At 50.8% G+C, this 12,638-nt stretch overlaps 1 protein-coding gene and 1 pseudogene across 1 annotated transcript; one reads left to right on the top strand and one right to left on the bottom strand.

Moving 5' to 3' along the window:
• TICAM1 (TIR domain containing adaptor molecule 1) lies at positions 1-10,756 on the bottom strand. Its single transcript, XM_053579368.1, has 3 exons — positions 10,606-10,756; positions 3,979-4,071; positions 1-3,534 (listed from the first exon to the last, which is right to left on the bottom strand). The coding sequence occupies exon 3, from the start codon at positions 3,393-3,395 to the stop codon at positions 1,308-1,310; it is 2,088 nt and encodes a 695-aa protein (XP_053435343.1). The 5' UTR covers positions 3,396-3,534; positions 3,979-4,071; positions 10,606-10,756; the 3' UTR covers positions 1-1,307.
• Positions 8,715-12,262, top strand: LOC128598244 (cyclin-P-like; annotated as a pseudogene).
• The last annotated feature ends 376 nt before the right edge of the window (positions 12,263-12,638 follow it).

Here is a 12,638-nt window from a genome sequence, read left to right as displayed (position 1 = left end):
CCTCAGTAGGTACAATTTTGTCTCCTTCATTCCCTTCCTTGGAAATTTAGCTTCTTCAATTGTGATCTACTTCTGATCTGTGTGACTGTAGGGGCTAAAATTCCCCTTTGGGCCTCAGTTTTCTCCATCTCCAAAATGGGTCTATTAGAAGCTTCTACCATTAGGGGTCATTTGAGAATTAAAATGTGTTTATGTGCTTATAAAGCCTTAGGAATTGATAAATGTTAAGTGCTCAACAAATGTTAACTCTATGCTTTTTTTTTTAGACAGTTTTATTTTGTCACCCTCAGTAGAGTAATGTGGCATCATAGCTCACAGCAACCTCAAACTCTTGGGCTCAAGTGATTCTCTTGCCTCAGCCTCCCGAGTAGCTGGGACCATAGGTGCCCGCCACAATCTCCGGCTATTTTTAGAGATGGGGTCTCACTTTAGCTCAAGTGGGTTAACTCTACTCTTATTCTCCCTCTCCCTCCATGTAGGGCCCACCCATATACTTAATGTGCACTGCACCTGGTATACAATGTGCCTGGTGTTTACGTGTTATTGCACACAGTATGTTGGTCTTAAAACAATAATCTCCACAGACCCACTTCTCAGATGAGGAAAAAGAGGCTCAGAGAGGTGTAGGCACTTGCCCAAGATCACACAGTGGGATCTGAGGTCAGCTTTGGTGGTGGTATCAAGGCAGATCCCCGAAGGAAACGGAAGGAGAAAGGCAGTAGCAAAAACTGCTAAATGCCCCCCAGTATCTTTTCTTCCTACCTTTTTTGGTATTTGTGCTAGGACGGTTCAGCCAGACATGTGGCCGCTCACATGACTACATTTCCCAGCTTCCCTTGCAGTGAGTACCACTTGACCACTTTCTGCCCAATCAGATCGGTTCACTCAGCAAGGGACGGCTGCTCTTCTTCATTCTGGTTCCCCTTCGGAGTAATAATAGCCATGCGTTTCTTAGCAAATCGCTAGGCAGAGGTTTCCTAAGGGCAGTGGTACTGCTGGACCATTAAATAAATATTTATTATAGTTAAAAGACCCTACCAATATCCCCCACCACCCAAGACCCCCTACCCAGAGACACAGAAACTGAAAATGTAAACAGTGTCCCGTTCTGACCACCCTGGAGGCCAGGAAGTCCTTGCAGCCTGTTTTGCTATATTTCCTGAGAAATGAAGGGCTCCAGGCACTGTCCTAGATGAAGCAGGTGACCCAATCTTCCACTGTCCCCAGGGGAGCAGATCGGGGGGTAGTTGTGACCCTACTCAAAGCACTCATCAGCCCAGGTGTGTTCCCTAAGCTTGGACGTGTGGTCACTCTGCCTCCTGTGTTTTGTCCTCAGGCGCTTGGGCCCCTCGCTGGTTCCACATGTGGTTGTTGAGCCCCAGCTGCACCATCTGAGCATGGTGGATGATGAGGGGCTGCAGTCCGGGGCTCAGAGGAGAGGCAGGGGAGGCTGTGGGGAAGGCCGGTGGCTGCGGGAAGGCTGGTGGTGGGATGCCAGCCTGCCACGGATGCTGTAGGGGTGGTGGCTGTGGGCAGCCCGGCCAGGTCGGGAAGGGTGGTGGGGCTCCCTGGGGCACTGGGCCCCCACCAAAGGGCATCCTAGTCCCAAATGACATGTGGCTCCCAAAAGCCATCTGGAGGTGCTCCATCTGTGCCTGCCAGGCCAAGTAGCTCTGGAGGTAGGTGGTGTACGCATTGTTCAGGGCGGCCGCCTGCATCCGCTCACCCTCCAGGTGTTGGCTCTGCTCCCGCAGGGCCCGGGCATCCTGTTCCTTCCTCCAGTTAGCCTTGCGGGCCCGAAGCTTCTGTGACTTGAAGGTATTGGCCACTTTCCTGGCGAAGATCGGGGAGTGTTCATCCAGCCACACCAGGCTGGTAAGCAGGCTGGCAGCATCAGAGCGGAGCTGGGTGGGGGAGCTCTCCAGTGGCAGGAAGGGCACCACACAGTCCTGCCACCCAAGTCGCATAAAGCTGCTCATCAGGGCGTGGCTCACCTGGTGCAGGCTTAGGCGGCAGTCAAAGCTGGAGGTGAGCAGCAGGATGATGAAGGCTGAGTGGTCTATGGCATCCTGCAGGCAGTGTAGCTCACCACGCCCAGGCACCTGGAAATCCTCACAGAAAGTGGCCCCATCAGACACACCGAGGGCCTCCAACTTCTCCCGAACCCGCAGGGCAATGTGTTCATCTGCCTTGGCATGGAGGATCACAAAGTTATAGAATTTCTGCTCTGGTGACACCTCGGAAGAGGAAGGGCATGGGGATGAGTTGGCCAGGTGAGCAGAACAAGGAGCTGATGGAGGAAGAGGAGGGGACGTTTCGGGAGGAGACATTTTGGGGATCGAGGGAATAGCTGGGCATGACTTGGTATCTGGGGACGTGGTATCTTCTTCAGAAAGTGGATGTGGTGCCTGGTGTTTGTCAGAGCAGGGGTCTCCAACAGGCTCCAGAATGGGTGAAGTGAGAGACCCAGGGGCTGCCAACACCTCCGTGCACTGTACTGGGTAGTGGGTGCTGATTCCTGGAGTTTTGGGATTGTCAGGGAGGCCAGCAGGGGCTGGATCTAGGGCCACCTTGGGAAGCTCTGGGGACCTTGGGGGCTCTGGGGAGCCAGCAATCTCCCCCGAGGTGGGCCAGCTCATTTCCTCGGGCTCCTGGCAGCTGCTGGGGACAGGCCTGGACACTGTGCGAGCTTGTGGGCCATCACAGAGCTTGCTGGGCCCATGGGGGCTACGGTGTTGGCTGAGGAGGGGCATGGTGGGTGACTGGCTGATTTCTAAGTTGCTGGCCAGGGAGGCTGGGCTATCGGTAGATCGTAGGGAGTGCCCTTGGCTCCAGCCCAGTGGGTCATCTATGGGACGGGGAAGGCTGCGGGTCCCAGAGGGTAGAGTTGAAGATGGTGGGAGGCAGCCCAGATCAGAGTGAAGAGTCCGGAAGCCCCCGGGATCCTGGATAACATCCCATCCACACCGTTCTTGGGCCTCATCCTGGAGGTCCCTCAGCTGGTAGTCATCCCTGGAGCTGAGGGCATAGAGGGCTGCCTGGTAGGCCGCGTCCCGCAAGGAGGCTGGACACAGATTCTCCTCTACCAGTAGGTGGTATAGGCGAGCAACGACCCAGGGCATGTCTGGAGGCTCTTCAGGGGCCTCAGTGCTGTCCATGCCAGCCCACTGCTGGGCCACCAGCCGGGCCACTGCATCTGCCTTAAGTGCCTCCAGAGAGATCCTGGCCTCCGTGTCCTTGCCTAACTTCAGGAGCACCATGGCATGCAGGAGATCGGCCCCTTGGCCACTCGAGCGCAGGGTCTTCAGTTTGTGCTTCAGATACAAGAGCTTGTCCTGGCCTGCAGCGCCCAGAATGTCAAACACACCGGGGAGTGATGGGCCAGTGTGGGTCATGAGCACCAGTGAGCGTGGTCTTGGGCAATAGCAGAATTTTGGGGTGGCAGAGGCATGTTCTGCACCACCCAACTTCTGAATGCCTGGCGTCTCCTACCCATTCACAGCACCAGGTTCTACGGGTGCTGCCAGAACAGGTCTGCAGGAGAGAGACACGTGGTTACCTCCAGAAAAAGCAGCACGCCTTCAAAGACAACCCAGACACCACCACCCTCTTTCCTCCAAATACCAACACCTAGTGGGGTGACACACATCACCTCCCCAATTTCTGTTTCCTCCGACACTGACTTGGTGTTACCCAAGAAACACTACTATTTTCTCCATTTACAGATGAAGAAAGTGAGCCATACAGAGGTAAAATCATCTACCCAAAATCATACAGCCAGTTAAGTGACTGAGTTCGGATTTGAACCCAGGGAGTCTGGCTGCAGAGATCGTGTGCCTAACCACAGGCTGTACTATATGAGGATAATAAACAGAACCTGCTTACCGGCTTGTTTCCAGAAATTGAGTTGCATTAACACATGTAGAGTTCTGAGACTGATGGCTAGCAACTAGTAAGAAGTAGTCAATATGTGCTCACCAGGGAGGTAGTCAGCCTCCTAGATGGTTCCCAAGGGCTCACGTCCCGGTATTTGCAGTCTGGGTAGTCCTTCCAACACCATACCAGGGAGTTCTATGTGATAAAAGAATAAGGTGACAAATGGGTGTCACTTGAGACATTAGATTATAAAAGACATTATCACTTCCGTCTTCGCTGTTCTCTTTTTTCTTTTTTAGACATGAGTTTGCTCTGTCACCACGCTAGAGTGCAGTGGTGTGATCATAGCAGAGTCAAACCTCCTAGGCTCAAGCAATCCTCCCACTTCAGCATCCCAAAGTGTTGGGATTACAGGAGTAAGCTACCACACCCAGCCTATTCTTTTTTTTTTTTTTTGGTAGAGACAGAGTCTCACTTTACCGCCTTCAGTAGAGTGCCATGATGTCACAGGACTCAAAGCAACCTCTAGCTCTTGGGCTTCAGCGATTCTCCTGCCTCAGCCTCCCAAGCAGCTGGGACTACAGGCGCCCACCACAATGCCCAGCTATTTTTTGGTTGCAGTTCAGCCGGGGCTGGGTTTGAACCTGCCACCCTCGGTATATGGGGCCGGCGCCCTACTCACTGAGCCACAGGCGCCACCCCAGCCTATTCTTTTTATCACTCTGTTAGGGACGAGCCACGTTGTCCAAGCCAACCCATGAGGCAAGGAACTGAGGCTTCTTGCCTACAGACATGTAAAGGAGCCGCCAGCTAGAAAAAAGAGATTCTTCCAGCCTCAGTCAAGCCTTCAGATGAGCCCTGGTTGACCCACCTGACTACAACCTCACAAGAGACCCCAAGCCAATACCACCCAACTACAAAACAGCTCCTAAATTCCCAATCCACAGTTTTCAACAGCAAAGTCCCTGGGCAATGTGTCATGCAGCAATTGCTAACTGATACAGCTAATGTTATTAATTTAAAGATCAAACCATGGCTAAGTGCAAGCTCTATGGCCAACAGGGCTGCCATGCCATTTGGAAGCTATTTTCTCAAAAAATGCCAAGTTGACTTTCACCTTGGGCTCTTTGCATTTGCTGTTCCCTCTCCATGGTGTGTGGCTTCCCCAGACCTTTGTCTGGTGGCCCTCATCACATCCTTCAGGCACAATCCTCAGGCACAATGGCACTACCTTGGAGGACCTCTGCAACCACCCTAGTTACCTATCCAGTCTTTCTCTCCATGTCACCTTCTCCCCTCACCACCAGAATTCGTCACTAGATGAGTTCTTGTGTGTTCAGTCTTTTGCATTTACTGTCTTCCTCCCCACCAGATTGTGAGCCTCAGAAGGTGAAAGCTGAGTCTCTCCTGGGTATTACTGGGAGGAGGAGGAGATACTTAACAAGTACTTGTATGAATGTATGAATGAGGCTGGTACTCAATATTGTGAAAGAGAAATCTGAAGCCCAGGGAAAGAGGTTTTCCCAAGGGCATGTCCATATTCAGATTGAGGGGGACAACACAGTCTTAAGTCATTTGGGTGGCCAAGAACACTTTAACTGTCCCTCAGCCTGGCTGGGCTGAGATCCACTGCCTGCCTAGCCTAGGGCACACAACCCAACAGCCTAGATCAGTGGCTCTCAGCCAGGGACAGTTCTGTGCCACCCCCCACACAGGGGACACTTGGTAATGCTCAACACTCTACAATGCACAGAATGGCCCCCACACCAGAAAATGACCTGGCTGCAAACAGTGCTAGTGGTAAAGCTGAGATAGCCTAGTGTAGACCGAGAGTCGCTAACTTACGGATGAACCCGGTTGGCTGATAAGTCACAGGCCTCATTATATAAATGATTCAGAATGATTTTTTTAAAGTTCCCTCTCAGCAAGTCCACAGGGGAAGCCCCAGGGCCAAAGTCAAAGAATTCAGGAAGGTCAGACGGAAGCCAGTATCAAGGTGCAAATGTGTGAAGAAGAAGTGTCTGGCGATAGGGGCCGGAGGGAGGGGGACAGATGACCAGAGCAGCATCTGTCTGTTTCAAAATATGGAAGCAGCCTGACATGTTGAAATGCTGACAGGGAGGAAGAACCAGCAGAAACAGAAAAAACAGAGCAGATTTCCTAGTGGAGTGAAGAGATAATCAAATAAAAGTTCAATGCTATGAATCCTATGTACTCAATTTTGATATAAGGACAATTAATGACAATTAAGGTTATGGGGGGGAAGCAGAAAGAGGGACGGAGGGAGGGGGGTGGGGCCTTGGTGTGTGTCACACTTTATGGGGGCAAGACATGATTGCAAGAGGGACTTTACCTAACAATTGCAATCAGTGTAACCTGGCTTATTGTACCCTCAATGAATCCCCAACAATAAAAAAAAAAAAAAAGTTCAATGCCATAGACACAAAGCAGGCATGAGGCCAAGAATACCACATATTAACAGGTCTTTGCAATTTTAAATTTAATTTTTATTTATTTTTTTGCAGTTTTTGGCTGGGGCCGGGTTTGAACCTGCCACCCTCAGTATATGGGGCTTGTGCCCTCCTCCCTGAGCCACAGCCACCACCATGTCTTTGCAATTTTAAACAACAGGGTCTGAGAAGGTCTCAGTAAGAAGAGACATTTCAGCAAGACATGAAAATGCTGAGAGAGGGATTCACAGCAGCTAAGGGAAGAGCATTCCTAGAAACAGCCCATGCAAAGGCCCTGGGGCAGGACTGAACCCTGTGGCTACAGCACAGTGAGTGAAGGGGAGAGAAGACGGGTGAGAAGGCCAGAGAGATGCACCTGGAGAGAAGTAAGACCTGAAAAACTGGAGCCACTCTGCACCTTGCAGTGGCTGTGTGTGATTTGCCTCAAGCAAGTGGTAGCCAAAGCAACAATAAGCTTAGCAGGACCTTATCTGCTAATTATTCAGAAGAAACCAAAGATCCAGATTCTCAGAAATCTGCTCATTTTTGCCAAATTGGCAATCCATTCAACTTTTTTTTTTTTTTTAGACAGAGTCTCCCTCTGTCACCCTGAGTACCATGGCATCAGCCTAGCTCACAGCAAGTTCAAACTCCTGAGCTCAAGGGATCCTGCCCCAGTCTCCCAGAGAGCTAGGATTACAGGTGTAAACCACTGTACCCAGTCTGAAATTTAAATATGAAACCTGAAGCAGTGTAAGAAAAAAAAATTTTTTCCCCATTAATTACAACTATTTCTTCAGTAGAATCACATTTCATTTTGTTAAAAATTTAACCAGTAAAAAAAAAAAAATGTAAAAATTTAACCAGTAAAATACATACCAGATTCTGAATTAGTACTAAAAAAAGGGACAGAAGATGCTTCCTTCATAACGTTTTATGTTAATTATATGCTGGATATATTGAGTTAAATAAAATGTACTATTAAAATTAATTTCACTCATATCATTTTCCTTTTGTTAATGTGGCTATTGGAAAAATTTGAATTACATAAGTGCCTTATATATTTCTGTTGAATGGTGCAGGTGTAGACATTTCCACAACAATCTAGTAAAGTTGGGGCTATTGCCACTTTTGACACAAGGAAGCAGAGACACAGAAAGGTTAAGTCAGTACTCAGGGTCACATGGCTCCAGAGGAATGTAGCTGGACTGGAACCCAGCCTGTCTGGCTCTAAAACCTGCTGAACCGGTGGGCTCCTTCTAACATGTCCAGATTCAACACAGACTCCAGCTTGTTTAGACCCGGTTATGTGTCCTGAGAAATGGCCTTACCTAGTTTTAATTAAAATAATCCTCATGTTCCTATAGAGAAGAGGACTTTCCATAATGTAGACACAAAGGAGCAATCAGAAAAAGGCAGAGTGCCCAGTTTCTCCTACCTCTGAAGTGAGCTCAGCACATAGTGGAATAAAAAACAAAAATGATCTTATATTCAGGTGGGACAAATCAGCCAAAAATTTTTGAATTGATCAAGACAACTACTTGCAATATGGCCCAATACCCTCCTCAACAGCAATGATCCTTGAATCAACTTTTCTTCCCACCTCCTGATGGCTCCTAGGAATAACTGTGTATGTAACATATAAAGAAAAAAAAAAAAAAAAACAAATGTGTTGGCATGTGCCCTCCCATTTTTAACTGATAAAAGGGCATAACTGATAAAGTGTGAAGAAGGGTATAAAGTGCCAGGACAGGGGATGCGTGAGGCTTGGCATCATGTTGTATTCATTCTGTAAATTTATCAAGTCTAATGCTTAGGTGTTGAGGGCTTTTCTGTATATAGAAATTTTGTTGATAGGTTATATGTCAATAAAAATGTTAAAAGGAAAAAAGTTCCGAGACTCCCAGACAATGCTGCTGGCAGCAATCCAAGAATCAAATTATTTTGAATTAGCTGCTAACAGTGAACAAATAACGTTTTGTACAAAACTCTGGCATTCTGAATACTCTTGGAATATCAACAATGGGACCAAGCCTAGCCCACGTTCCCACAAGCCAATAATTATCATATGAGAGAAGTGTACCTGCCTCATTTGAGGGATTCTCTATGCTCCCACTGCTCTCCTGGAACGAGTTACCTCCAAGAAAAGAGACAGAAAGAGGTAAAAGGATGCCTTGGGTTTCAAATCATCTCAGCTTTGCCACTTCCAGACCCTGACAAGTCATGTGCACTTAAAGGCCTCAATCTCCTCATCTGTAAAATGGGCCTGGCAATGAGCCATACCAGCTAGGGCTGCTATGAGGTTGAATTTCATTCATTCACACAGGATCTTAAAGCAGAGTCTGCCACAGGGGGCAGAGTCACAGTGGCCGCCCAAAGAGCACGAACATGTGTGGCTGTTGCGTGCTTCCTGCAGGTACCAGAGTCAGACGCTACCCTACAGTAAAGACTCGGTAGAGTTTTGTGGAAAAAAAGACAAGAGCTAGCCAGATTCAGAATCATCGAGGCAGGACAACCCCCACCTGCATTCCTGGCAAATAACTAAAATCACATAATCTTTCTTTTCATTCTCTCTTCCAGACGACCCATACTCAACCCTCAATCAGTGACCGTACCAGTTTTGCGCGGCTCTCCTGCCCAGAACAACCCCTCCACCCTCTCCCTCTGAAAGATCGGATGTTTACTCTGCTCCCCCTCTACAGCCTACAGGACAAAGTCCACACCCCATCCTGAAGAATGAGTGCATGTCAGGGCAAAAACATCCATAGGGGCGCAGGACCAGTAGCTCGTATCTGCAATCCTAGCACTTTGAGAGGCCAAGAAGGGAGCATCACTTGAGGCCAGGAGTTCGAGACCAGCCTAGGCAACACAGCAAGACCCTCATCTCTACAAAAAATAAAAAATTAGCTGGGTGTGGTGGCATGTACCTATAGTCCCAGCTACCTGGGAGGCTAAGGCAGGAGGATCGTTTAAATCCAGGAGTTTGAGGCTGCAATGAGCTATGGTGGTGCCACTGCACTCCAGCCTGGGCAAAAGAACAAGACCTTGTCTCTAAAACAAAACAAAACAATACCCATAAGGGTGGGGGAGGGGCATCCCAGCTCTGCTACTTGGCTTGTGGTATGTTTCTTAGCCTCAGTTTCCTTATTTGTAACAACAACATGAATGAGGCATTTAGGATGAACAGCCCCTAGCAGGAAGCAAGAATTCAATACGATAATATAATAATGTCATAATGATAAATATTGATAGAATGCATTTTCGTCTTCTTTTTAAAATTTTTAAATCATATTTGGAAAATTCCCATTCCCTCTTCTCCCCCTTACACTCTTGAACAGTCTCTTCATGCATTGAATGTGCATTTATTAAGCACTTACTGGGTCCCAGAACTGTTTTAGGTGCTACTACAGACCAATCAAGATAGGCAAATCACCCTCACAGAATTCCCAGTCTATCTCAGAGAAACCAACAGTAAAGGAGAAAATAACCCAAGATTGGTTCAGAGAATGAGAAGTGTTGGGAAGGCCAGGCCATCAAGACAGTCACAGGGAGGAGACTAGGGAAGACAAGGGTGATCAAGGGAGGGCTGGGGGTGAGAGGAGGAGGGGAGAAAGGTGACACTAAGCTGAGACCTGAAGGAGTTGAGGGAGCAAGTCAGGTAGAAAGCAGGGGGAGGAGAGCTTCTGGAAGACAGACCAGCTGTGCAATGGTCCTGGGGCAGGGCTGTACCTGGCACGCTAGAGAAATAGTCTGTGTGGCTGAAGCAGTGTAAAGATAGGCAGGATCTGGGGTGTTGGGTGAGATCATCTGGGGAGTTGAGAGTTATCCGGGACCTTGGGGAAGAATACAGGGTGCTGAAGAAGAATCTGGGGTGTTGGGTAGTAATCTGAGGTGTTGGGGAGAAATGTGGGGTGTTGGGAGGGATCCAGGGCATTAGAGAGGAAATATGGGGTGCTTGGAAAAATTCTTGGGTGCCAGGGAGGATCTGGGGTATTGAGGAGAAATCCAGGGTGTTAGGGAGAACGCTCGGGTGTCAGGGAGTTATTTGGGGTGTTGAGGGAGGAATCCGGGAGTAAGGCAGTATCTGGGCCACCGTGGAGGGGAGATGAAGGTAGAGGAGGTGCGGAACACGTGGCGCCAGGACCCTAGAGTCCCAGAAGGGAAGCCAGATGGCCTCAAGCCCTGGCAAGGAGGCACCTGCACACCGGTGGGGCTGCCCCGATACCCCCTCCTCCCCACCAGTCCCCTCTCGGCCCGTCCCCGCCCCTTCTCGACCTACCAGGGAGCCGTGGCAGCAGGCTAGCAGCTCCAACGTTCAGGCCGTGCTCCAGGCGCATGGCCTATCCCCGGCAGCTACACCAAACAGCGCAGAAACTCGGGCCGCTCCACCCACGCAGCCCGCAGGGAGACCAAGAGGTCCGCACCGCCTCTTCCGCCCCCGGGCTGGAGGGAGGGACCTGAGGTTATGGTTTCCGAGCCCTGCCCACGCGGGGTGGGGGGGAAAGTCCCCGCGGCTCCCCACACCCATCACCCTTTCCTCTTTAAATGCGTCCATCTGCTGCGCGTGGAGGACCACTGCAGGGGACAAGAGTGGACAAACCTCTGCCCTCGGGGAGCCCACAGTCTCGCAGGGGCCCGGATGAGAAAGAAACCACAATTTTTTTTTCTTTCTTTGTAGAGACAGAATTTCACTTTATGGCCCTGGGTAGAGTGCCGTGCCATCACACAGCTCACAGCAACCTCCAACTCCTGGGCTTAAGCAATTCTCTTGCCTCAGCCTCCCAAGCAGCTGGGACTACAGGCGCCTGCCACAACGCCCGGCTATTTTTTTGTTGTTGCAGTTCAGCCGGGGCCGGGTTTGAACCCGCCACCCTCGGTATATGGGGCCGGCGCCCTACCGACTGAGCCACAGGTGCCGCCCCACAATTTTTTTTTTTCAAAACCAAAATTTTTAAATGAGAGCGTCTCCATGATTGATAAGTGCTTCCCAGAATCCAGTGGTGTTTGCACGACCAGACCAGGTCTCGCTGTGTTGTCCAGGCTGGTCTCCAACACCTGGCCTCAAGTGATCCTCCCTCCTCAGCCTCTCAGAGCGCGGGAGTTACAGGCATGAGCCACCACTCCAGTCCAAATCTGGGGTTTTTAAATTTCAAGGGCTCTCTCTCCATCTGGAAGTGGTTGGTGCTTGACTTTGCAGGCAACGCCAGCCCGAAGGATGCTGAGTCCCGCTGCCTCCCCTGGCGCAGAGGTTTCCAAGAGCTCCAGACCCTGACGGTGTCCTAGCGGCCACAGCTGCTACACGTGTCTCCCCACGACACCCGGAGAGGCCCAGGGGCTGGAGGTGACACTGAGCACTCTGGGGTTGTGGGGGAACGCGAGTACGGTGGGGACATCTTCGCGGAAGTCATGGGACGCTGCGCACTGCCCCAGAGAGCCCTGCCCGACATTGTGACCCCGGAGATGCGTGTACTAGTGGTAGACCGGCTGGTCCAGGTCTGGCGTTGTACCTACTCGATTCCTACCTAAGGGCTGGCCCAGTGCGTCTACAATGTCTGCAGCTGCTGGGTCTCGCTTGCCTGTTTCTAGCCTGCAAATTGGAAGAGCGTGTGCTTCCTGAGTCCTCTTCCCTCTGCCACCTGAGCGCGGACTCCTTTTCTTGCTCTGAACTGCTACGGGCCGAGCGCCGCATCCTAAACGGCTTGGACTTCCGGGTGCTCCATCCCGGCCCACTGCTCTGCCTCCGGCCTTCGCGGCGCTGCAGGGGAGTGGCCCGCAGCCCTGAGGAACTGAGCCCCCACAAGCCATGCGTGGCCCGCGCTGCACTCCGAGGCCCTGCGCCAGGCCCAGTCTTTCTCAAGTACGCACGGCCCCCACCCCTGGGCACCAGTCTTGCCGCTGCCCGCCTCCTCTGCCGTCCCCAGCCTGGGCCTCCATGAGTACTGAATTGGTTTTTGGTTGTTGTTGTTTGGTTGGTTGGGTGGTGTTTTTTTGTTTGTTTGTTTTTTGAGACAGAACCTCAAGCCTGTCGCCCTGGGTAGAGGGCTCAGCATCACAGCTCACAGCAACCTCCAACTCCTGGGCTCAAGCGAGTCTCCTGCCTCTGCCTCCCAAGTAGCTGGGACTACAGGCACCCGCCAAAACGCCCGGCTATTTTTTGGTTGCAGCCGTCATTGTTGTTAGGTGGGCCCGGGCTGGATTCGAACCCACCAGGCTCAGGTGTATGCGGCTGGCGCCTTAGCTGCTTGAGCCACAGGCGCCGAGCCAGGTTAGTTGGGGTTTTTTAGAGACAGAGTCTCACTTTGTCCCCTGCGG

Source organism: Nycticebus coucang, chromosome 2 (genome assembly GCF_027406575.1).
Source record: "Nycticebus coucang isolate mNycCou1 chromosome 2, mNycCou1.pri, whole genome shotgun sequence".
Taxonomy (NCBI): domain Eukaryota; kingdom Metazoa; phylum Chordata; class Mammalia; order Primates; family Lorisidae; genus Nycticebus; species Nycticebus coucang.
Note: the sequence above shows the minus strand (reverse complement) of the source record. Positions and strands in the feature narration are given on the sequence as shown.

Coding starts and splice junctions, on each gene's coding strand:
- TICAM1 (XM_053579368.1), bottom strand. CDS start 3,395: ATGACCCACACTGGCCCATCACTCCCCGGTGTGTTTGACATTCTGGGC.